The sequence below is a fragment of the Aquarana catesbeiana genome, linkage group LG07, assembly GCF_042186555.1.
Source record: "Aquarana catesbeiana isolate 2022-GZ linkage group LG07, ASM4218655v1, whole genome shotgun sequence".
NCBI classification, from domain to species: domain Eukaryota; kingdom Metazoa; phylum Chordata; class Amphibia; order Anura; family Ranidae; genus Aquarana; species Aquarana catesbeiana.
In genome coordinates, this window is record NC_133330.1 from 109,586,161 (window position 1) to 109,613,420 (window position 27,260).

The 27,260-nt window shown below is 45.5% G+C and overlaps 1 protein-coding gene across 3 annotated transcripts in view; it reads left to right on the forward strand.

Moving 5' to 3' along the window:
* TOM1 (target of myb1 membrane trafficking protein) overlaps nt 1-27,260 on the forward strand; it is a 532,535-nt gene that overhangs the window by 169,095 nt on the left and 336,180 nt on the right. For all 3 annotated transcript variants that reach the window (XM_073592626.1, XM_073592625.1, XM_073592627.1), the window contains exon 5: nt 4,326-4,460. In XM_073592626.1, the coding sequence (XP_073448727.1) occupies nt 4,326-4,460 (135 nt within the window). The remainder of the gene's footprint in view (nt 1-4,325; nt 4,461-27,260) is intronic.

Here is a 27,260-nt window from a genome sequence, read left to right on the forward strand (position 1 = left end):
CTACCTTCACTGACTATGCATTCAATCTTCTTAGCTCAGTAGTTCCTCTGTTATAGTCTGATGAATTGGAAGTAAAATTATTAATCCCCAGGAGTTTCCTATTTTTAAGACTGGTGGCTGCTATTCCTCCTGTTCCTCCAGCCACCAGTCTTGGCACGTCCCATTTGTAGTTCCATACACAGCAAGCAGGGATGTACTTCTGTCCCTGCTCACTGTAGTGGGCGGAGGGGTCTCACAGACCCCCGGTTTGTACCGCCCATGGAGTTGGTGTCCTCCTCCCTGCCAGCACTCACCGCCTCCAACACCCCCTGCCGCCCACCCATCCGTCAGCCATCTGGGATCGTTGAGGAGAGCCGGCTGGATGACAGAGCGGGGATCTCCCGCTGTGACACATCTTGTATATGAAACGCTGGTCGCTGTAATGTCCTGGCTCCTGTGATAGAAAACACACAGGTCCAATGCTGGTCCAGGAGGTGGGAATTTACAGCGGACGGCTTTTCATAAAGATGTGTCCCAGTAGGAGATCCCCCGCTGTGTCATCCAGCTGGCTCTTCTAATGATCCCTGCTGCACTGTTGGGCACAGATAAGCTACACTGGTGAGGCTGCAGTGATAGGCACCGACGAGGCTGCACTGATGAGCATTGGCTCACTGCTTTATTGATACCAACCACTGCCCTACTGACTCCATTCCTGCAAAGTTTCATTTTTTTAATGTCTTCTTTTCAGTTTGATGTGCATTATATATGATGTTGCATATCACAGAGACTGGTATTGTGGTAAGATTGAAGTTTTTTGAGATATCCATACATTAGAGGGTTCCACCATTATTCTGTTATTGATTAGTAAGTTTGAGCTACACTTATTTATTTATTTTTTTTACTTTTACATGCCACATGCTGGTGTAAAGCAGCATGTCCTGGCTCTTTCTGTGGTGTGCCTAGGGGTATTTATAATACTCAATTACAGCAGAGTACAGCGGGTAAAATATATAATTATGGGCATGTGGCTACAGTTCGGTAATGATTACATAAAGCATGTAAGGGCAATATGTTTATCTGCTGTTGTGGACGGAGGGGAAGAGATCACATGTGACTACAGTAGCACAAACATGCTTAGCATTTATAAGGCTCTAACCTACCTATCCTGCTGTGTGCGACTGAGTAGTGTGGCTGGCTTTCTGCAGAATGAGGGGGTGTGTCTTATGTTGAAGTGGGCTTGTTCACATTTAACATGTACAGGTTTAGTGTAGCCTTCCACATTCACTGCAATTTACAAAGCATGATGGGAAGTGTAGGTTCATTATAGTGTAGAGTGGGGAGAGGATATGATGTAATCCCTGCTGTAACAACTCCTCCTTGGCAGAATGGATGCTGCTGCATCTTTTGAATTGGAGAGCTGACTTCCTGAAAATTCAGTTAGACTTTTCTCTAAAATGGTAAGGAATTTCACAAATGTAATAACTGTTTAGTGTTTTGTGTAGGGGGTGTACTAATAGGGGATTTATTTGCTGAATCCGGAGTTCTGCTTTAACCTAGTGACACCAGTGACACTCAGCTTGACCAGCTCTTTCTGCTAGTTGTAGGGTGCAGGCTGTAGGTGCAATACATTTTGCCAAGGTGTTAGATTATATGTTGTTATTTTTGTAAGTCATGTCAGAATGTCTCTCCTTATTCCATTCACGTCCATTTTCTTTGCTAAATCTGATGGCTCCGTTTTTGTGGAAGAGGAACTCAAGCTAAAGAAATTTGTGACCTCACAACTTGGATAATTTTGGATGTATCTTGCAGCTTTAATTGTTTGAGTTGTAAATGGCACATGTGAAGCTGTTCGCATAGAAAATACAAGTCTGAACCTTTTATTTTCTGTATTTCTGACACCATATTAATATAGCAAAGAACCAGACAGCAGGGGCAGCGGTTTCTAAAAATGGACTCTGTGGTTCACAATTAGGAAAGTGGTAACTCTATAAACTTCTTACATGTAATTCAAGTAGTAGTAGTAGTAGTAGTAAACCACCACACAAAAAAGAAGGGGGGGGTGCCCTCTGCAGATGTAAGTCATAACGTACTAGTATGGACTGCATACCAGCGCATTATGACTGACTTACCTGGACACAGAGTCCTCCAGCGCTGTCACGGCTCCCTGGCACTTCCATCCTTTACCTAGTCTTCCTTCCTTCCACTCATGTCTCTGAAAGTACAGCATGGGTAAGCCGTACCTTTAGAGGGCATGCGCCGGTGACGTCCCTGGCTGCAACCCCTGTGACTATCTCCTAAACAATGCAAGTTTAGGAGATCTTCACTGTATTATAGGCTTACCTGTAGGTATAAATTAAAAAGTCGACTTTACTTCCACTTTAAAATCCGTGAAAGACTGTCTGCGTGTAACAAAAGCCTGTCAGACTGCAGCCTTCATATTTGGTAAAGCTGTAGGCTGATCTAACCATTTTGACAGCACCTATTCACGTACGTTTTACAATTCTATGTGTATTTTTGATATTTAGGCATATGACGTTTACCTAATGTCAATGATCTTTGGGTTAATTTCGAAAATCAAAAAGGGCATCCTTAGACACTGCTTATTGGCAGTTTGGGTGACCGTACTCCTGTCACTGGAAATCTACTTCACCCCCTCACCTATTGGAATGGCCCCAGATTTTTAAAGTGTCCATGCAAAAACTAAAATCCCTGTATCTATAGACACCACCAGTCTAGCACTAACCTATCTAGCCCTGTAAAAAAAAAAATTGGTATACATACCTTTTTGAAGCCGACCGGATCCAACGTTGAGCTGTCAGCCACGGCTTCGCTGTGGAGGCGGGTGCAGAGCACACGGACGACAATTGAAGCCCCATAGTAAGTCTATGGGTGACGTAACTTGCCATTGATTTCACAGCCGTTGCCGGCTGTGTCCTGCAGAGCTTCGGCCACTGGGCGTCGGATCGGGTTCAAAAAAGGTATGTATGCTCCTAGCCCTGTGTAAAAAAAAAAAAGGGTTCGTGTTAGATCGTTGGTGTCTATAGCTGCAGGGATTTTAGTTTAATGATGTGGCCATGGAAATGCTAGTAGCAGAGCATAGTTCAGATCCTGAGAAGGTATGTGCCACATGGATGTGCTGGAGGGCCTATAGTGATTTTCGAGCACTAGTTGCGAGGTAGTTTGCACACTTTTTTGTGTGTTGTTTTTTTTTTTTTTTTAATCACTTTTGAGCAATTTTCTGAATTCTTATGCTACTCTTTGCGTTCTTCTCCTTAACCTGCCCTTTCAATGCGATAACACATAAGCGCTTTTATTATCTTAGGTTCTGATCTTGTTGGTTTGTATCAGGTACTGTATATATGTTCACGATCTATAGCATAGGTATGGTATATTTTTTATACATGCCAACAAGGGAGAAATGGCATAAGGTACCAGCCAAACATGAAAAACAATCAAGATTATATCAAAATTGTAGTGTCCAAAGTGACGGTATGTGACCGTAGTATAGGCGTATATGGGAGAATGATGGTAATATAGAATACACATATACGCTAAGAATATGAAGTCCCAAAATGATGAAAAGTTCAAATGGAGATGATACTGGGCACCAGTGGCTGCTCCCTTAGGAGTAGAAGCAAAAACTCTGGAAGGCAATGTGGAGATAAAACAAGGTGCGCCAATCTAAGTGCAGTATCCAATATAGCTTTATTAAATAAATTATAAAAATGAACGGCCAAATGGCTACTCACAAAAATTCAGTAGGGATAAGGCATGTAATAACATGTAGATAGCCCATAGGCTTCCGGTGCCTGAGAAAATGCTGGCTTTACTTTGCTGAAACCAGGGTTCCTCCGCTCCCCCCATGGTAAAGCCCCTACCAGCGGAGGACTACACACCACGGACAGCCTTCTTGCATCCTCCCCAGCGCTTTGCACCATCTTGGGATCCTGCACTGAGAGCCGCCACGGTTTTGCCTATGGGCTATCTACATGTTATTACATGCCTTATCCCTACTGAATTTTTGTAAGTAGCCAATTGGCCGTTCATTTTTATATTTATTTAATAAAGCTATATTGGATACTGCACTTAGATTGGCACACCTTGTTTTATCTCCTATTTTTTTATACGCGGTACCTTGGTAAATGTGCGAGATATTTTGGAATATTGCCTTCGTTTACATTCTCATGTATGTTTGTACCCTGAAAAGTGTCTGAATAAAGTTTTGACCTAAAAAAAAGAAGCTGATAATCTAATTATTTATAAAAGAAAGTTGTGTTTTGTTTTTTTTTTTCTTTCATGTTAATTTTTATTCATGTATGTGCATTTCTGGTTGTTTCTTTATATAGGCCTGGGCAGATGCCTTTCGCAGTTCTCCAGACTTGACAGGGGTCGTCACTATGTATGAGGACCTCAGACGAAAGGGACTAGAGTTTCCAATGACTGATTTGGATACTCTCTCTCCTATTCACACCCCTCAGCCGGTAAGGTGATATGAACAGTGCTAACATTTTAAATATTTTGTTGGCATTCATATATTCAATGTTTTTCTTTCAAAACTACCATTTTTCTAATGTACTATTATGTCTGAAAATTTTTATAGCACACTTTACAGAATCAGAGGCATATGTTGTACAGTATGTCTCCTACTGCCCCATAGAAGCTTCCAATCTAATATATCTGGCACTATCACACAGGCAAACACTCTAGAGTTGGTTTGGATTGGGTAAAACTGTGGAGGAAAACCATGCAGGCCCATGGAGAACATGGTCATTTCATTCACTATTCTCTCCATTAAATATTGGAAGGATATTGAGAACTTTGTAGCTTTACATTTTATTTGGTGTGCAGAGATTATTGCCACGTGATGGAAAATGGCCCCATAATTCATAACTGATCCTTACCTTTTCATGAATAAAAAAAGATAACCTTTCATTATGCCTCAGTTAATCTGGCCATAAACTGGTAGAATTTATTTTACAAGGTTTAATTTTAAGAATGCTTGTTATCTGTTCTAATTGTTAGTGAAATAAAATCAATGGTTGTTTTTGACTGTAGTAATGAAACATTTTTTCAAATGAACAAATTTCTGTATAGGTGGGATTCGTTTGGGAAATAACATTGACATGAAAATCAAATGTCAAAAGCAAACAACATTTTTAAGTACTTTTAGAAGGAAATTCATCAAGTCATTGAATGTACTGACAATTTTCGTACAAATGTTTGCATGGTCAGCTTTAGTCAGTTTGTGTACGTGGGGGCAAAAAAAAAAAAAATCATCATATGCATTACATCTAGGGCTTTTTTTTTTTTGTTTGGCCAGATCATGCTGCGGTGATGGCCCCTTACCTGCCGCTCACTGTTGTCACTTGTCACCTGTACAGTGTACATGTGATGGCACTCCTCTCCTAGTGGTACGCACAACCCTAACTGCCCTGCAGTTTCCCTATGATAGGAGAGGTGGGGAAGGGGGGCGGGGGATGTGCACAGCCGCTCTACTGTCCCGGGGACAGGTCCTTCCAAAGGCCACATGTGCAGACTGCGCACACTCTAATTTGTAGCTGCTCTTCGGCAGCAGCTCCTCTCTGCCCTCCTCTCTTATAGCCTGTGAAGCATGCAGTACTTAACTCTGCACTTTGTGTGTAGCGCACTCCTGAGTCCTGCAACCTGTATGTGGTGTACTTCTGAACTCTGTGCATAATGTGCTCATGGTACTTAACAATGCCTTTGTAAGGTCTTCACGTTGTTGGTGCGCTAGCCAGTATGAGGGGCTCCTCCATTTCCTGTAAAAATGTGTTTTTTTTATATATTACGAAGAATGGGGCAGGAGATTTTGGGACAAGCAAAGTTTGGGAGCACCAAAAACTTCCAAGAGGAACAAAAGAGTTTGGAATAATTACCGGTAGAGATTTTGCTGCAGGAATATGCAAAGTTGTTTAATAATGGTTGACGGCAACAATTGTTTTCGACCGTATAGACAAGAGAATTTGAAGACTCAGGATGGAAAATGTTCTTGTTTCTTATCTGATCAAACTAAATTCTAACTGTTAAGAGAATGAGGGTCGAAACTCTTTTGGCCATTCATTCTGCATTCCTGTGACTAAGATTTAGCCGACAGCGGGCTAAAGCCTTCTGTTGGCTGTTGTCACTTAGCTGGTTCATGCTCTGGAGAGATCCTGACTTTAATTTTGGGATCTACCCAGATGCCTGGGTCGGCATGTGGCTCAGCCTCTGAGCATACCGCTAAGCCTGAACCAGCCGCTCCCACCCCCTGCTCAGCCCAGCCCTCCAATGAGCGCTGGGGGGTAGAGCAGAGAGCTGCTGTCACCTGCTCGCTGAAGATGAGAAATGAGCATGACCATGGTTATTGTTGTAGGATGTTACATAGTAGGCTACATAGTTACATAGTAGGCGAGGTTGAGAAAAGACACAAGTCCATCAAGTCCAACCTGTGTGTGATTATGTGGCAGTATTACATTGTATATCCCTGTATGTTGCATTCATTTAGGTGCTTATCTAATAGTTTCTTGAAACTATTGATGCTCCCCGCTGAGACCACCGCCTATGGAAGGGAATTCCACATCCTTGCCGCTCTTACAGTAAAGAACCCTCTACGTAGTTTAAGGTTAAACCTTTTTTCTTCTAATTTTAATGAGTGGCCACGAGTCTTCTCTTCTGCGAAAAGCTTTATTTCTATTGTAGGGTCACCAGTACGGTATTTGTATATTGAAATCATATCCCCTCTCAAGCGTCTCTTCTTCAGAGAGAATAAGTTCAGTGCTCGCAACCTTTCCTCATAACTAAGATCCTCCAGACCCTTTATTAGCTTTGTTGCCCTTCTTTGTACTCGCTCCAGTTCCAGTACATCCTTGTGACAGACCTACGCGGACCTACGTGCACTCGTGGACCTGCAGACCTACGTGCACTCGCAGACCTACGTGCACTCGCAGACCTACGTGCACTCGCAGACCTACGTGCACTCGCAGACCTACGTGCACTCGCAGACCTACGTGCACTCGCAGACCTACGTGCACTCGCAGGCCACTCGCAGACCTACGTGCACTCGCAGGCCACTCGCAGACCTACGTGCACTCGCAGACCTACGTGCACTCGCAGGCCACTCGCAGACCTACGTGCACTCGCAGGCCACTCGCAGACCTACGTGCACTCGCAGGCCACTCGCAGACCTACGTGCACTCGCAGGCCACTCGCAGATCTACGTGCACTCGCAGGCCACTCGCAGACCTACGTGCACTCGCAGGCCACTCGCAGACCTACGTGCACTCGCAGGCCACTCGCAGACCTACGTGCACTCGCAGGCCACTCGCAGACCTACGTGCACTCGCAGGCCACTCGCAGACCTACGTGCACTCGCAGGCCACTCGCAGACCTACGTGCACTCGCAGGCCACTCGCAGACCTACGTGCACTCGCAGGCCACTCGCAGACCTACGTGCACTCGCAGGCCACTCGCAGACCTACGTGCACTCGCAGGCCACTCGCAGACCTACGTGCACTCGCAGGCCACTCGCAGACCTACGTGCACTCGCAGGCCACTCGCAGACCTACGTGCACTCGCAGGCCACTCGCAGACCTACGTGCACTCGCAGGCCACTCGCAGACCTACGTGCACTCGCAGGCCACTCGCAGACCTACGTGCACTCGCAGGCCACCCGCAGACCTACGTGCACTCGCAGGCCACCCGCAGACCTACGTGCACTCGCAGGCCACCCGCAGACCTACGTGCACTCGCAGGCCACCCGCAGACCTACGTGCACTCGCAGGCCACTCGCAGACCTACGTGCACTCGCAGGCCACTCGCAGACCTACGTGCACTCGCAGGCCACTCGCAGACCTACGTGCACTCGCAGGCCACTCGCAGACCTACGTGCACTCGCAGGCCACTCGCAGACCTACGTGCACTCGCAGGCCACTCGCAGACCTACGTGCACTCGCAGGCCACTCGCAGACCTACGTGCACTCGCAGGCCACTCGCAGACCTACGTGCACTCGCAGGCCACTCGCAGACCTACGTGCACTCGCAGGCCACTCGCAGACCTACGTGCACTCGCAGGCCACTCGCAGACCTACGTGCACTCGCAGGCCACTCGCAGACCTACGTGCACTCGCAGGCCACTCGCAGACCTACGTGCACTCGCAGGCCACTCGCAGACCTACGTGCACTCGCAGGCCACTCGCAGACCTACGTGCACTCGCAGGCCACTCGCAGACCTACGTGCACTCGCAGGCCACTCGCAGACCTACGTGCACTCGCAGGCCACTCGCAGACCTACGTGCACTCGCAGGCCACTCGCAGACCTACGTGCACTCGCAGGCCACTCGCAGACCTACGTGCACTCGCAGGCCACTCGCAGACCTACGTGCACTCGCAATACACAAGTATACAGTACACAATACACAAGTACTAATGATCCACACACACTACTCAGACAACACTTAGGTACTCACACTACACAGGTACTATGACCCCTGTTTTATAACCTCCTGTTTTAAACTCTGGTTTTAACTCACCACTACGACTGGTTCCACTTACACAGAGTTCCAACAGCCTCACAATTGAGCAGGCTCAGTATGAGTCTTACACCAGGTTATATAGGCCTCAAGCACCTGTGAGCAATTAACCACTCCCCTTAATTGGTAGTCTGAAGGAACCAAAGAAGAAAAAAAAAACTAAAAAAAAATAAGAAAATGTCAAGAAAGACCTACTAGAACAGCTGAACTTTATTTGGGGTTAATCAGAGGCACTTTAAATGATGGCAGGTGTGAACTGACTCCTATTTAACATTAATTTGAATGTAATTGCTTAATTTTGAACACAGCTATGTCCCCAGTTATAAGAGGACGTGCACACTTATTCAACCATATTATTGTATTTTATTCTTCCCTCCACCTAAAAGATTTCAGTTTGTTCAGCCGAGTTGTACATTTTATAGGTCACATTAAAGGTGGAAAAAGTTCTGAAATGATTTATCTTTGTTATTTTTTTTTTTTTTTACATCACACAAACCTTGCGTTTTAACAGGGGTGTAGACTTTTTATATCCATTGTATGCACTCACTGGATATAAGCTTGCAATATGCATGTCAACAGATGGGAGTATTCCAGAATTAAGGAATGGTTTCCACTAGAGATGCACCAAAATTTCGGCCGCAGAAACATTTCGGCCAATATGGTGTTATCAGCATTTGGCTGATGAGAGAAAAGGGTGCTGATGACAGCGAAAACGTACACGATTTTGCCACGAATTCGTGGTGTATTTGCTGCGATTTTGTTGAAAATTCGCACCCGGTTTTTACAACGAATTTGCGGCCATTTTGCCATGATCTACTATGCTTATGGCATGTTTTTCGTAGGTCATGTGACTCAAAAACCACATAAAAAAATGTAATGGGTGCGTTATAGATGCATTGCTGCATTCTCAATGCATTGGAACTGGAAGCTGCAGGGTTTTTCTGTGCTGTTTTTTTTTTTCCTCTGACTAAAAATGCTGCAAGCAAGATTATTCACACCACAATGGAAGCCCAACAGACCAGTTGACATACAAAGAATTCAAAGGGATACATTTTTCTTGAGCTGTTCTTGTGCTAAAGGTGCCAATAATGGCTGACGATAAATTCATATTAATTTAAATTGATATTATTTAAAAAGTCGAAATATAATACAATTCTGTATATAAAAATATAAATATTTTTTTAAAACGGTCAGTTTCGGTTTTCGGCACTAAAATTTCCATTCGGTGCACTTCTAGTTTCCACCACGGGAGAGATATGAAACACCGAAAGTGCCCTCTGAACCGACACTCCTATTTACTCACCTTATATAAACTTGCACCACGCATATTAACAGATGACCATTAAAGCATTCCAGAGTTTGTCAGGACGCAGGCATTCACCACCACAGGATCCATCTGTGACCAATAACAGGCACTATGTGGGAAGAATCACTTGCGCAGTGGAGCCACAAAAACTTGTATAGTGTAGTATTTTTATTATCAAAAACTTAATGCAACTCAATACAGATTGGCCACTTGCTTACTGGGCATACCTAACATGTCACCCTTCAAAATTGCACACACTCGTGAAATGGCACCAAAGTTCGCGACGCTTTAAAATTCTTTACTGGTTGCATGTTTTGAGTTAGAGGAGCTCTAGGGCCAAAATTATTGCGCTCGCTCTAACGTTCGCACGATACCTCACATGTGTGGTTTGAACACAGTTTTCATATGTGGGCGGGACTTGCGTATGCGTTTGCTTCGAGCACACGGACAGGGGTGCTTTTTAAATTTTTTTTTTTTTTTTTTTTATTGTTCATTTTAACTTTATTTTAGTTTGGCGCTTTTTTCCTTAAAAAAAAAAAAATAAATAAATTTTGATCACTTTTATTCCTATTACAAGGAATGTAAACATCCCTTGTAATAGGAATATGACAGGTCCACTTTACAGTGAGATATGGGGTCAATAAGACCCCACATCTCACCTCTAGGCTGGGAAGCCTGAAATAAAAAAAAAAAAAAAGATCCTGGCTTCGATGGTAGCGGTGAGTCGGTAGAAGCACCTGAGGGCGGCGGGAGGTGTGTGTGTGTGTGGGGGGGGGATGTCCCCTTGTCCCCTCTCGGCTCCCGTAAGAACGATCAAGCAGTGGAACAGCCGCTATGATCGGTCTCATGGTGTAGGGAATCGCCGGCTGAAAACGCTGATATCTGAATGATGCTTGTAGCTACAGGCATCATTCAGATATCCCCGCACAAAGTCAACGACGCCATATGACGGCCGGGTATTAGAGTATGGAGGGATGGCTGAGCATGAATGGATGGCTGGATGTGACTGTATTTGTCACAGAGCAGCTCTGTGGGCACTACACATCCAGCCCACAGCGCTGCTGCCATCCGATCCCTCCCCCTCTCCTCTTACACTGTACCGATCAGTACACAGAGGGAAGGGAGGAACCAGCGTCATGACATGACGCCGGTTTGTTTACATGTGATCGCTCTGTCATATATATATATTTTTTACTAGTAATGGTGATCTGCAATTTTTTGCGGTATTATAACGGACAGATCGGAAACTTTTGACACATTTTTGGGACCATTGACATTTATACAGCAATTAGTGCTATAAATATGCACTGATTACTGTGTAAATGTCACTATCAGGGAAGGGGTTAACACTAGGGGGCGATCAAGGGGTTAAATGTGTTCCCTCATTGTGTTCTAACTGGGGGGGATGGGATTGACTAGGTGAGGAGACATATCGTTGTTCCTATTTAGTAGGAACAAACCACAAGTCTCCTCTTCCCTGACAGCTCAGGGATTTGTGTGTTTACACACACAAATCCCCGTGCCTGGCTCTCATGCACACGATCATGTGTGACCGGTGGTGGTCGCAACTGCTCCGACGGTGCCCTATGACTCCATGTCTGACTTCGATATGACTTCAATGAACAGGATCTGACAGTACCAGGCCCTTTGAGTCTGGTATGAATCTAGAGGGGGGAACCCCACGCCAAAGAAAAAAAAAACAAAAAACAGCGTGCACCAAACCCCCCCCCCCCCGAGATTAGGGTTAAGGAGCTGGTCGACCACCTCAACCCGGACTTCTGTGACTTTGTATAGCAACTCACCATTGACTGCATAGTAGGGAAATCTTTTTTCCAATTCCAGGTTCTTGGGATACCCCATTAATCACTGTAACCTGTTCCCAGGCATTTTTATTGCCGGGTTCTGCATTTGGGAGGCACCAAATGCTCTCTGTGACATTTCCAGGTGGTTAGGATGCCTAGTATTGTAGGAACCTTCCTCCTCATCCTGCTCAGACATAAATGGTCTCCCCAACCACGACCTGCATAAGAATAGCTTTCACCCCCCAGGGGTCTTCTTAGCCAGTAGACCATCTGCAACAGGTACAACCTCATAAGCACTTTCTAGAATCGCACTGTCCAGCCCTTCAAAGAGAACAGAGCAATCACTCCTCACAGGCAATCCTCTGCTCACATTTGTCCCATAGTTCTACAAAGCGAGGACAGTCCTGCCCCATAATATCATGTATTGGGTTGGATACCACCTCAACCTTCTATGTAACTATGTCACAGGCAGTAGTGAGTGTATGCACAATACACCCTTTTATTCCTTCATGCAGTAGCGAAGCTCTAGGACACTGGGGTGGTTGCTTCCCGACTTTCCTGAGTGCTGGTTCCTTGGTTTAGAGGTGGCTTGGCTCTCTGTGCTGGCAGGGGTCCTCGGCGCTTGGCAGGTCTAAGTTGATCCTCCACCACAGTGGCCTACCATCTCCATCAGCCATTCCATGGTTTGTTGCTCCCAGTGACTGACCCAGTGCTGCAGCTCACTAGGTGGCGCCCTTAAGCAATGGTCCATGACAACCCTTCCATATTTTGTAATCCCGCTAACTTCTCTGGCTGCAAAAGGTCGTGCTAGGGTCTCCCTCTTGAGTCTTTTATAGTCCTTGATGTCAAAAGGTGGCAGGTCATTGTAGACCACCTGCTGTTTCCTTAAATAAAACTGGGCAAGTAGGCTTGCCCACTAGTCCTGAGGCCACCTCTCTCTCGGCCATGTGGTCAAACATAATTAGGAAGGCCTCCATGTCATCCATGGGGAGTAAGCTTTTGCAGGAAGTGGCTGGCTCTCACTGGGTTGCTTGAGGTTAACACCCCCCTTGAAGCAATTCACTATGAAACTCAACAGCATCTGCACAGACCCCTTCGGACTGCCTGGGACTGCTGCATTTGTATTAACGGAGCCGAATTCTGTTTTTTTACATGCTTGAACTTCCTCATATCAGCAGTTGGCTTCCAAGGAGGTGCCCGAGTAGTCTCCTGCTGATATTCCTGAGCTTCCTTATGACGGCTGTTAGTTTCCAAGGAGGACTGAACATTTGCCCACGACATCAAAAACAGGCACAGGCTCTTTCTAAGTGACCGTTTTTCTTTATCGTACATCATAGGACACAGAGCCTTAAGTATTTACTTAGTGGGTTATAGCTACCTTCAGGTGTTGACACTGGCACACCCAATACAGGAAGTTGAGTCCCCTATATAACCCCTCCTCCTTCCAGGAGTACCTCAGTTTTTTCGCCAGTGTCTAAAGGTGTTGGCACGAGTGAAGATGTGCTTTGCGGAGCTCCAGGAAGGATCCATGCTGGATTTAAAAAGCCTCCACAACCGGATCCATCCCACCACTGCGGCTCCAGGATGGTACCCAGGCCTTGCCTAGAAGAACAAGGTTTTGCCTGTAACGCTCCTCTTTGAGGGCTGGACCCTAGGAACCAGTACTCTTTTTGGTCTTGCTACATTACCTAAAGCTGTCCTGATGGGTGCTATACATGGTCCAAAGTAGTGGAACCCCTATTAAAATGGCTCCAGTCTTTAAAGGTTTAAACACGCTGCCCGCCGTGATGGGTGAAGTTTGGATCTGTCTGTTTACAGCAGTATCCTGCAGCGAGGAAAAGGTAAGAGGAAAGCATAGGAACTGCAAAGTCCACCTATGACTTTTCTTTCAATTATATTGTAAAATGCCTTAAACTCCTCTAGAGGCGGTAATAGTGTATGGACCCTGCTTAAATCTATGCTAATACAGCGTGTGTCTCAGCAGCTGGAGGGGGGGGGGGGTCTTCTCTCCCCCTAAATGGGGAAACTGAGTGGATAGGGATACATGTTATGTTTAAATAAGCATAAATCTGAAAAGCTGATAAAAAGGCTGTGTAAATCCCCTTCCCCCCTCCCCCGCCCCCGCCTCCGCCTCCCCCTCCCCTCTGAGGTGACTCTTGCTAAAGCACAGGAAAGGGTGTGGCGCATAGACAATCAGGTTCACACCTGGAAAAGCTTAAAGCTGATACTCTGGGAAACAGACAGTGTCTATCAGAGCAGCTGAAGCAAGGCTGCCACAGGACACAGAAGCGCTGGTGCACGTGAGGGGTTTACACAGGCATTTGCAGTACAGGAAAAAACTTATTGTTTAGCATTAGATCATTCTATGCTACCACTGTTTTTCCTACTATTGTTCAAGTAAATAGAACAGTTCTTAGAGTACCTTTTGCTTTTTGTGCTTTGCACTGAGGCTTCAAGGCTTACTACGAAGGCACCAAAACCACCCCCAGTCGCTGGGAACTCCAGACATGCCTCCACATTTTCATCCTCTCCGGAGATACCTGACATGGCAAGCTAGGGGGAGTAATTGGAAGCAACGGTTTCTCACACTTCAGCCCCTGTATACGTGACTGAAGATGCATTGTCCTCTGCCCTGCAGGGCTTAGAAGGAAGGTTAGCAGCTTTAATCACATCCTCCAAGGGGATAAGAAGCGGGCTAGATCCCTCTCTTCCACTCCAAACCCCTCAGAGATATATTATAGGCAGAATTCTTGCCTTTCTACAATTGGTCCTAGAGATGAAGTTGGCCCTAAATACTATTAAGGGCCAAGTCTCAGCCTTATTGTTTTTTTTCAAAGACCCCTTGCTACGCTTTCTTTAGTCCAGGGTTTTATGCAAGGGGTGATGCGAATTATTCCGCCAGTTAAATCACCTTTAACCCCTTGGGACTTGAATTTAGTTTTGTCAGTGTTACAAAAACCGCCATTTGAACCATTACAGCATGTTCCCTGTAACGAGCCCCTCGCTCGGTTCCACTCTCCCGACACTCCTCTGCAGCTATAGAATCAGACTGCAGATCGCAACATCGATGGTTCGGTCATCCGATGCTCCGGGATTAGAACTACAGCTATGTGCCGTTCTAACCCAGTTGTGATAGCTCAGAACAAACACCAGGCAGGCTGTATGCAAGTTCAACCAGGAATCTCTCTTTATTGACAGGAATACAGTCTCTTTTATACAATAAAAGAGGAGGTGCAGACCTCCTGCTCATATTACTCTAACAATACAGCTGTAACCTAATTAACCTAATTTAACATGAGCTAATTAACTAATCCCTTTAGACAGCCTAGATGACTCAGACATGACCTTTAGGCGAGACGGGCCATCTTGTAGCTCAGAAACCCCAATCAACATTATCACTATAGCAGAGTTAATTAACACAAACAACAATGGGGATCTAATGACTCTTAGATCCCATACTAGAGACTTATTTACAATACACATTTTAGCAGACAACAGACAGGTCGCTGGAATTGATGACATTAGCATTTAACAGTAGGAGTCCCAACGGTATGAATCAGTCACTATTCCAATATGACAAATCCAGGGTCCCCAGAGTCTGTGTGTCCTGGGGGACCAGGACCGGAATCCACAGTAATACCACCTCAAGGGTCCCCAGGCATACAGCTCACAAAGTGCACCGTTCCCCCAAATGCCAGGGCCCACGATCAATCTGCAAGAGGCTAGCATTCAGTCCCCTCCAAAAGTCTCTCTCCCGACTAGGTCTGTCACATTCCCTTAGTCCTTCTGACTAGGAAGTTGATATTTTTGGTTGCTATATCCTCAGCATGGAGGGTTTCTGAATTGGTTGCTCTCTTGTAAAGACCCATATTTGATAATTCATGAGGACAGAGTGGTGTTAAGCCCTCGTCCAGGCTTTTTGCCAAAAGTGGTTTCAGGCTTTCATCTGAATGAAGATATTGTCCTGCCATCGTTTTTCCCAAAACCATGTTCCAGGGAAGAAAAGTCAGTACATTGTCTTGATGTAGTGAGAGCAGTGAAAATCTATTTAAAGAAAACTGCTTGGATTCGTAAGACTGATGTCTTATTTATTCTGCCAGAGGGTCCTAAAAAAGGACAGGCAGCGTCGAAATCCACTGTTGCTAAGTGGATTCGGCATGTTTTAATTCAAACTTATGATTTAAGGGGTAAGATTCCCCCTATTCAAGATCTGCAAGGCCGCAACTTGGTCTTTGGTCCATACATTCACAAAATTTTACCAAGTGGATGTAAGAAGGAATGAGGGTATCGCCTTCGGGCGCAGTGTGCTGTAGGCAGCAGTATAATTCCTCAAGGTCTGGGGGTGCCCTACGGGTTGTGTCTCCCTCCCCTCAAGTAGCATTGCTATGGGATGTCCCACTAAGTAAATACTTAAGGCTCTGTGTCCTATAATGTACGATAAAGAAAATAGGATTTTATAAACGGCTTACCTGTAAAATCCCTTTCTTGGAGTACATCATAGGACACAGAGGTCCCGCCCCTCTTTATGGGGTGTAAGTATATTGCTTGGCTACAAAAACTGAGGTACTCCTGGAAGGAGGAGGGGTTATATAGGGGAGTCAACTTCCTGTATTGGGTGTGCCAGTGTCAAAACCTGAAGGCAGCTATAACCACTAAGTAAATACTTAAGGCACTGTGTCCTATGATGTACTGCAAGAAAAGGATTTTACAGGTAAGCCGCATTAAAAATCCTTTTTTCGTTTTACCTTTAAACGGCTTATGTGGCTGGATTGCCAACATCTGAACACCAGCTGTAATAAGGGAACACAAGGTCACCAGAAAGCTGCTTGTAAAATTAAATAATCCTTTGTTGGTCTCGTAGAACAAGCAAATAAACACTTCCTTCAGCATATCTAAGGCCTCTTTCACACTAACGATCCGTATGTCCGTTTTTCATCCTTCCGTTTTCGGATGAAAAACGGACATACATGAATCTCTGTGGAGCGTCGGATGTCATCGGTGACATGTCCGCTGACATCCGACCCGCTCCGATCCGAAAAGTGTAACGGAGGAAAAACCTACTTTTCCATCCGTTATCGGATCGGGTGACGACGGACTCTACGGTCCGTCATCATCCGATCCCCCCATAGGGGAGAGCGGCGCTCTGTGCAGCGATGCACCTGTCATCTTCCTGCTCAGCGGGGATCGGCGGAGTGATCCCCGCTGAGCAAGCGGATATTCACGGGGCGGATCATCACTGATCCGCCCCGTGAGAAAGAGCCCTAAAGCAAACCGTTCAAAGTCCAGGCAAGAATTCACAGTATGGCACAGCTGCAATAGCTCCGTCCCACACTGGGTTTTAGGGTTTCCACCTGCTTCAGGCCACACAACTAGCCACAGGAGCTCATCAATAGTCTCCTTCCCCATCCAGAGTCCACACTTGTTCACAGCTGTGAGCCATTCCGCAGTACTTCATAGACTTGTGCTGATTCCTGCCTGCTACTTTTCAAGACTTAACTCCTTAAGGACCAAAATCCATGTATTCAGGGTTTTGAAGTTTTCCCACCCCAAAGTGTCTTCTAATTCTTGGTTTCAAATGAGGGCTACCAATCCAGGAAGAACTAAAATCAGGCTTCTCCAGTTCAATTGGACTACTCCTGATCTCCTCACCCCACATGGGTAAGTACCCATGAATGCTCAAACGGCATACAAATCACCCCCCATTAAACCCAAACGGGGAATCGTAGTTGTCATTCAGGACACAGTCGGCATCCTGTACAACCCATAAATTGAATATTGGCTCGATCCTGAGCGGGTATTCATTCCTAGACTTTTTGCATTGATTTAATTTTGATAACGGATTTTAACAAGAAATGGATATTCCGGTACAATCTGCCCCCTCTTCGCTTTTTACCTTCCAAGCTGCCACTTCAGACCAAAAGGCAGATTTAATGACTGCCTTGGATCATTTTCAGGCATAGGGAGTGGTTGTACCAGTTCCTTTTTAGAAGATTGGGTTTGGGGTTTCTATTTAAACCTATTCATAGTCTGAAAACCAAATGGGGCATCCACCAAATTCTGGACTTGAAATCACTAAACAGTTTTTTGTGTACCAAAATTCTGCTGAATCAGTAGATTTACAAGATGCCTATCTACACATCTCAATCTTCCCCTTGCATAAATGGTTTCTACATTTTGCTATGGTAGATCAATACTTCCAATATATAACACCATCATTCGGGCTCTCCTCTGCACCCTTTAGTAATCAAAAAAGTGCTTGTACTGCTTAATGCTCTTATGCAAACCTCATGATACAGGTTACCTGGCCAACGATCTACTGAAAGACTCATTAGCAACAGCCTTGTCTGCCAATGTTTAAAGGATGCTGCATTTCCTTCAAACTTTTGGATGGGTAATCAACTTTCCAAAGTATACTCTTCAGCTCTCTCACAGTCTTGAGTACCTGGGTCTAATCTGCGATACAGCTGAGGGCAGAATCTTTATTCCTCAGGAAAAAGTTGCTTACCTGAGGTCTCACTTGCTAACCCTCAGCTCAGAAAGGCACCCACATTTTGCATTAGGGTTATGGGTTTCATAGTAGCCTCCTTTTTGAGACCATTCTTTGTCCAGTTTTTACTTCAAACCTCTACAATTCAACATATGACATGGAACAAACAAATCCAATCCTTGAATCGCCCAATGGTACATTTCCAATCCTGCCCTGAAATTGTGTAAGTCATTCCTTCCCATGACTTTGGTACTTGGTGATAACAGATGCCAACCTTACAAGCCTAGGTGTAGTTTACATTTCCTTGACTGTGTTGGAGACATGGTCTGCAGAGGAGTCCATGCCAGATCAACATTTTGGAACTGAGTGCCATCAGATTAGCTCTACAAAAACTGGACCTTCCTTCAGCAAGGTCACCCAGTCAGTCCATGCCACAGCAGTGACCTACATAAACCTCCAGGGGGGCACCAGATGTCAATTTGCCCTAGGAGAAGCAAGTCTGATACTCCTTTCATATTTACATTTCAGCACTCGGCCATCCACATCCCTGGAGTGGCCAGGAGGTCTTCCTAAGCTGCCAACGCCTATACCCAAAGTAATAGTCCCTGCACCCCGTGATATTTCAAAGTCTTTTTTCAAAGGCGAAGAAAACCAGATGTGGGCATCCTGGCCTTAAGATTAAACAGCAGGCCGAACATATATTCCTAGCTAAGATCAGGGATCCTCTAGCATTTACAGGAGATGGTCTGATGATTCTTTAGACTCGGTTCCAGCTGGCTTATGTCCATCCTCTGATGAAAATACTGTCTTGACTGCTGTGCAAAATATAGGGGAAAAGGATCCTGGTGATTCTCATCTCTCCTAATTCGCTCACAAGAACGTGGTACGCAGACCTACTTTATACAAGGTTTACTGGCTTCAAGGCCCCATCTTGCTTCATGGCAGCCATGGCCTCTGTAGACAAGACTGAGCCTCTCTTTGTTTTGCCTAGAGGTCGGGTGCTTCCTGCTCCACCACTGCCAGGTCAATGAGAGCTTATTTCCAGGACCTACATCCTAAAGGAAAGGGATCCACCCCCCCATCAGAGCTCATTTTTTTAAATTTGTTTTTATTAGAATTTTCATATGCAAGTTACAGAACTCGGAAACAGTCAGCACTACAGTGCATCGACACCAGCAAGCAATGCAGCTCCTATGTAGTATAATAACATAATTTAAGGAAACCACAACACCTTATGTTAGACGATCGTGAATCCCAATAGTAGGTGTGTCTCCCCAACCCCCCCCCTGCGAAGTACAGAGAACAATACACTATATACCCACAAAGACCCTCAAAAAATCTGTACCGTACCCTCAGAGAAGCAAAACGGTATATAGACAATCAAACAGTGGATTTATCATTTATCCAACCTCCCCACAGCTTGTCAAATTTGGTTGGTACACCTCTATTTGCATGTGTAGCCTTATACAAGGATAATGCTTTATTTATCAACGCCTTCTATGCCAATACGGTTGGGACCACAGTTTTTTTTTTTTTTTCGATGACCGAATAATTATTTTGCGTGCATAATAAAGTAAAGTCGGTAGGGTATGGATAACTTTTGTAGGTGCTAGCGGATCAATCAGGCTCAATAAACAAACTTCAACAGAAGGACTAATGCTGATAGTTGTGACCGACTTTACACAGTATACAACCTCTTACCAAAACTGTTGAATAGCCGTACAGTGCCAATATATATGCATAAGACCCCTTTCACACTGGGGCGGTTTGCAGGCGTTATTGCGCTAAAAATAGCGCCTGCAAACCGCCCCTAAACAGCCTCCGCTGTTTGTTCAGTGTGAAAGCCCGAGGGCTTTCACACTGAAGCGGTGCGCTGGCAGGAGAAGAAAAAAATCTCCTGTCAGCCGCTTCTTTGGAGCGGTGAAGGAGCGATGTATTCACCGCTCCTAAGCCGCTCCTGCCCATTGAAATCAATGGGACAGCGCGGCTATACTGCGGCTATAGCCGCGCTATACGAGGGGTTTTGACCCTTTTTCGGCCGCCAGCGGGGGGTTAAAACCGCACCGCTAGCGGCCGAATACCGCGGTAAAACAGCGCTAAATATAGCGCTGTTTTCCTGCCGACGCCCCCTACCGCCCCAGTGTGAAAGGGGCCTAAAATCCACCCTAGGTGCGGCACACCTCCAGCAGTTTGTGTGGGAAAAACTTGCGCTAATTTAGCAGGGGTAAAATAGATTCTATGAAGGAATTTTGTATAAGGTGGTCTCATGCTGACATTAACCTAGAAATGGTACATCCCCATATGTCATGTGAAAAGTGTGGCTTGCATTTGTATTCAGCCCCCTTTAACGCTGATACCCCTAACTAAAATCTAGTGGAACCGATTGCCTTCAAAGGCCACCTAATTAGTAAATAGAGTCCACCTGTGTGTAATTTAATCTCAGTATGAATATAGCTGTTCTACAAAGCCCTCAAAGGTTTGTTAGAGAACCTTAGTGAACAGCATTATGAGAGCCAAGGAACACACCAGACAGGTCAGGGATAAAGTTGTGGAGAAGTTTAAAGGCGGGTCAGCTTATAAAAATATATCCCAAGCTTTGAACATCTCACGGAGCACTGTTTAGCCTTGAGTTCTGTGATTTTTTTTTTTTTTTTTTTTTTTTTTTTTTTTAAGGGTTTGGATTATTGCAGTGTCATCTGGGCAATGTTTCTCAACTACAGTCCTCAAGGCGCCCTAAGGCCCCTTTCACACATGCGGACAGTATGTCCGTATTTCATCCATCCGTTTTCGGATGAAATACGGACATACATGCATCCCTATGGGATAGCGGGTGTCAGCGGATGTACATTCGCTAACACCCGATGTTGTCCAGCTCCGCTCTCGTCAGATTCTGCGGACGGAGGAAAATCCTATTTTTCTATCCGTCTGCAGAGCGGATCGGAGGAACACGGACAGACGGTCCGTGTTCCTCCGATCCCCCATAGGGGAGAGCGGAGATCTGACAGGGCGGTCCCTGCACAGTGTGCGGGTCCCGCCCTGTCATCTGCCTGCTCAGCTGGGGAAAGCGGAGCGATCCCCGCTGAGCAGCGGATAAACACGGGGCGGATCAACACGGATCCGTCCCGTGTGAAAGGGGCCTAACAGGTCATGTTTTCAGGCTTTCCATTATTTTTCACAGGTGATTTAATCAGTTCCACTGCCTTAGTAATTACCACAGCTGATTCATCTGAGGGAAATCCTGAAAATATGACCTGTTTGGGGATACTTGAGGACTGAAGTTGAGAAACATTGATTTAAAGGAATGAAGTCTGAGACAGAATTTGATAAGGTTTAACATAAGTATTTCACCTGATCAACCCACAGGAGCAGACAGGCATCCGGGGACCTCTTAGTCAGCGATGGACCCCTTAGTGGTAAAATTTGAGACTTACCCCAATTAACTTTGAGGCCAGAGAACTTGGAAAATGTATCCAATATGGACAAGGCCGAAGACAGATGAGTCAGAGCCCCGTAAAAAGAGGACCATATCGTCGGCATAGAATGCCTTTTTTATCCCTCACACACTCCCACCTGGATTCCCTTTACTCCAGAAGATGCCTGCGGGGCCACAGCCAGCATCATCATTAAGGTAACTAGGCCTGGGGATAATGGGCATCCCTGGTGGGTACCCCTAGATAAGTCGGAGATTGTCCCATTAAGTTTGACCACAGCTACTGGGGTGCTATATAACCACTTGCCCACTGCAACCTAGCCAAATGATGGCTACAGCGCAGTTGGCTAGTTCTGGGAGGGTGTCATATGGTAGCCTCCCATGCTCGCGCTTCCCGCGTGTCCCTTGGGGCACGCATTGGGAAGTGTCCTTAATCGCTGGGTCCACGGAACCCAACGCATCACGGATTGGGGTAAAGGGCCAATCACAGCGGCCCTTTACCACGTGATTTATCTGTCCAAAGACGAGTGATCACTTCGTAAACACACGGGTCATGCCCGATTTCAACTTTCTCCTCTACTCACACCTATACTTTGTGTGAGGAGAGAAGAGAGATTGGTTGCAGCAGCGTGGGTCTGATCTATATTAATTTTGTGTGCCAGTACAGTGCACCTCGGTGACAGTACAGTGCTAATCATAAATATACAGAAGGCCTTCGCGCTATTAAGATGTGTTCAAAATAATCTCTTAATCATTAAAAGAGGGAAACCAAGGTTTTACACTTAATGGAACGGAGGACCCCCTGGTGGTGGAAGTTGAAATAACGGAATAGATCCCTGTTTATTACCTTATGCTGACATTTCAAGATATGAAGGTGAGGGTTCTGTGAGCTCATTTATGGGATTATAAACTTCTCACCTGTTTGCTGTGCTATTTATTTAAACACATTTTTGTAAAAACATTTTTTGGACATTTACTGAAAAATGTTAAATTAAGAGACCATCATCATATTGAATCTAATGCCCCTAGATTGACATACCAACTTATGGACTAATCACTTTTGCACTTTTATTATCCCAATTCATTGGGCACCATTTACACAGTGTCTATTTACTTTATTTATTGAGCACTTTTTGCACATTATTGCTGTAGCGCGGAATCACTATATGATTGACAGTGCTAATCAGTGCCACTTCAGTGCCCATCAGTGAGTACTCATAAGTGCTACCCGATCAGTGGATCCTCATCAGTGCCCATTAGTGCAGCCTGATCATAGCAGCCTTGTCGCCACCCGTCAGTGCAGCCTCATTAGAGCAGCCACATCTGTGCCAGTGTCCCCATCCCAGCAGTGTGTCACCACAGTTCCCAGTATAAAAACATTTTTTTTTTTCCAGCGAGGAGGCATACCAAATTCTAAGCATGACCGACGAGGGCAGCGGGGAACTCTGTATGTGTCTGGTTCGGATTACGAACCTGTTTTAAGCAGTGGGCCTGCTACAGAGGAGGAGGAAGGTATGCCCACCAAACGAAGGCGTTCTGGCAAGGAGCAGGCTACCACAAGTAGAGTGGTGACATTCACCAGTAGCACAGTGGCATCCTCCAGATATGAAGCATCTTTGCAAGAAAGGCCCGTAGCACAGTGGCATCCTCCAGATATGGAGCATCTTTGCAAGAAAAGCCAGGCACTAGTGGGGTGTCACCTCAGCCCCAAAGGGTTAGGACCCATGCCAGCCTTCCATATGCCCTTCAAAACCCTCTATGGCGTCCCCATAACTCAAGAGCAGCTAACATCCCCCCTTTTACTGCCCAGCCAGGTGTCCAGGTGAACACGGAAACTTTTGCCCCCATTGATTTTTTTTTTTTATTTTAGTTTTTACGGATGACTTATTATATTCCATTATGGCGCAGGGCAACCTCTATGCCCAAAAATTTATAGCCAACAACCCAACTTCAAGTTATGCCCATTCCTATGAATGGAAGCAGTTAATAGTGGATGAATTTAGAATCTTTTTGGGCCTCACATTCAATATGGGACTCACCAAAAAAAAAAAAAAAAATGAATTACTCCATACTGGTCCACCCACCCTATCCATGACATGCCAATCTACTCATCAGTTATGCCAAGAACAAGTTACCTAATGATTATGCTGTTCCCCAATTACGATAACACCCAGTGCCCCTTCCCAAAAATTAACCAGCATATGATAAATTGTATAAAATTTGGACACTTTTAAATTTTTTTTCTTTAAGAAATTTGCCCAATTATTTATCCTTGACCAAAATATCTGCGTGGATGAGTCACTTGTCCCCTTCACTGGCAGGCTGGGCTTCAAGCAGTTTATCCCCAGCAAATGGCTGAAATGGGGTTAAACTCTAAAAGTTTTGTGACAGAGCCATGGGTACACCTATGCCTTCCTTGTGTATGAAGAAAAGGACACCCAGCTGCATCCCCTGAATGCCCAGACTATATTGGATCAAGCGGAAAAGTCGTTTGAGAGCTCGTATATCCACTTCTTGAAAAGGGTTATCTCTATTGATAATTAGTACACCAGTTTGCCCCTTTTCCGCAATCTTCACCGGAAGGAAACAATAGCCGTGAGAGGTAGTAGGAAGGGCTTCCCACAAAGGTTTGTTAATACAAGACTACAAAGAGGGGAGTCGGCCACTTTGCGGAACGAGGAAATACTGGTTATGAAGTGGAGGGACAAAGATCTTCTCTTTTTTTTTTTTTTTTTTTTTTTATACATAATGTCTAACTCCAAGCTGTATAAACTTGAATGCTTATTGGATTTAAGCATATCAGGTGATGTGCATTAGTGTAATGAGTGAGGTGTGGCCTAAGGAGATCAACACCATATATCTAGGTATGCATAATTATTAGGCAGCTTCTTTTACTCATTCAATATGAGCCAAAAAAAGAGATGTAACCGACTCTGAAAAGTCTAACACTGGAAAAAGCAATTTCAAGAGTGCTGCATCAATCTGAAAGATAAAGATACTGGGGCGTGATCACAGAACCATCAAACATTTCGTTGCAAGAAATGTGTTGAGAAAAAGACGCAAATTAACTGTCAAAAATTTTAGAGGAATGAAACGTGAAGCTACCAGGAACCTATTATCCTCCAGTGCTGTCATATTCCAGAACTGCAACCTACCTAGAGTGTCCAGAAGTACAAGGTGTTCAGTGCTCAGAGACATGGCAAAGGTAAGGAGGGTTGAAACCTGACCACCACTGAACAAGACCTATAATTTGAAACGTCAAGACTGGGCCAAGAAATATCTGAAGACAAATTTTTCAAGGGTTTTATGGACTGATGAGAATGGAGTGACTCTTGACGGACCAGATGGATGGGCCTGTGGCTGGATCAGTAACCGCACAGAGCTCCATTCCCACTCCGATGCCAGCAGGGTGGAGGGTTGTGTACTGGTATGGACTTGTATTGTCAAAGATGAGCTAGTTGGACCTTTTTGGGTTGAAGATGGACTCAAAACCAACCCCCAAACCTATTGCCAGCTTTTAGAAGACACTTTCTTCAAGCAGTGGTACAGGAAAAAGTCTGCATCTTTCAAGAAGACCATGACACTTGTGCAGGACAATGCTTCATCGCATACATTGAAGTACTCCACTGCGTGGATAGCAGTAAAGGCCTTAACCACTTGACGTCCGGGCCATAGCCGAATGAGGGCTACAGCGCGGACCTCAATTTCTGGGAGGCCGTCATGTGACGGCCACCCATTTCCTCGCTCCCTGTATGCACTCATGAGCGCGCATCGGAGAAATTTTGGGCTGGCCGTGTCCCTTGGACACAGCCAATCACAGATCGTTGTAAATGGCCAATTACATCTGCCATTTACTAAGCGATCGGTGTGGCCAATGAGAGATTATCTCAAATGTAAGCATATGAGATAATCTCTCATTGCCGGCACTCCGCGTGTGAGGAGAGAGGATCATACAGCGATCTGTGCTTCAGTGAGTTTAACTGCATACATTACAGTGCCAAAATAGTACCAGAACAGTGCCCAAACAGTGCCCCATCAGTACAGTGCCTATTTTGGATCTGTACCAATCGGTGCCCACTTGTGTCATCAGTGTTTATCTGTGCACATCTTTGCAATCAGTGCCCCCTGTGCCAATCACCCATCTGTGCCACCTCAGTGCATATCTGTGCCATAAATCAATGCCCATCTGTGCCTCATTAGTGCACATCTGTGCAATCAGTGCCCATCTGTGCCGCTTCATCAGTGCCCATCTGTGCCGCTTCATCAGTGCCCATCTGTGCCGCTTCATCAGTGCCCATCTGTGCCGCTTCATCAGTGCCCCTCTGTTCCGCCTCATCAGTGCCCCTCTGTTCCACCTCATCAGTGCCCCTCTGTTCCACCTCATCAGTGCCCCTCTGTTCCACCTCATCAGTGCCCCTCTGTTCCACCTCATCAGTGCCCCTCTGTTCCACCTCATCAGTGCCCCTCTGTTCCACCTCAGTGCCCATCAGTGCAGGCTTAGCACACACCTGTGTAGTCGCATCACCACCAGCAACTATGTCCAAAAGATGCTTTTCCGCTGAGGAGGCATACCAAATACTTTCCCAGGCTGGCGAGAGCAACAGGGAGCTCTCTTTTAAGGACTCCCTTTCAAACTCAGATTCTGAGTCGGACGTAGATTATGAGCCAGTCCTCAGTAGTGGAACACTGAGTGACTCAGAGGAGGAAGATCTTCTGCCCGCCAAACGAAGGCATTGTGGTGAGGAGGCAGAGCCATCCACCAGCACCGCAATACCTCGGCAAGAAAGGCCAAGGACCCATGCCAGCCTTCCCTATGCCCTTCAGAACACCTTGTGGCTGCCTCCTAATTCAGGAGAAGCCAACATTCCCCCTTTCACTGCCCAGCCAGGAGTCCAGGTGGACACAGAATTTTTCCCCAATCAATTTTTTTGATTTAATTTTTACAGAGGACATGCTATCAACAATTGTGGCCCAGTGCAACCTGTATGCACAGCAATTTATTTTAAATAATCCAACGTCCTATTATGCCCGTCCCTACGAGTGGAGAGACCTAACTGTGGAGGAGTTGAATTTTTTTTTTTTAGGCCTCACATTTTGTATGGGACTCACCAAAAAAACACTTTGAATTCCTATTGGTCAATCCACCCCATCCACCACATGCCAGTCTTCTCCAAGGTAATGCCCAGAACCAGATACCTCATGATAATGAGGTTCCTCCATTTCAATGATAATACCCAGTGCCCTCCCCGAAATGACCCAAATTATGACAGGCGTTTCAAAATTCGGCCACTACTAAATTATTTTTCAGAAACATTCCCCCAGCTGTTTATCCCAGACCAGCGCATGTGTGGATGAGTCCCTTGTTAAATTTAGCGGCAGGCTTAAAATCAAACCATTTATTCCCAGCAAAAGGGCCTACTATGGGGTGAAGGTATACAAATTATGTGACCGTGTCACAGGGTACATATATGCCTTCAAAGTGTACGAAGGGAAGGACACCCAGCTGCAACCCCCTAATTACCCAGACTACTTGGGATCAAGAGGAAAAAATGTTTGGGACCTCATATATACCTCCTACTGGAGAAAGGCTACCATTTATATGTAGACAACTTCTACACATCTCTTCCCCTGTTCCACAACCTTCATCGGAAGAAGACGCCAGCATGTGGCACCATAAAAAAGAACCAGAAGGGCTTTCCTCAAAGTCTTGTCAATAAGAAGTTGAGAA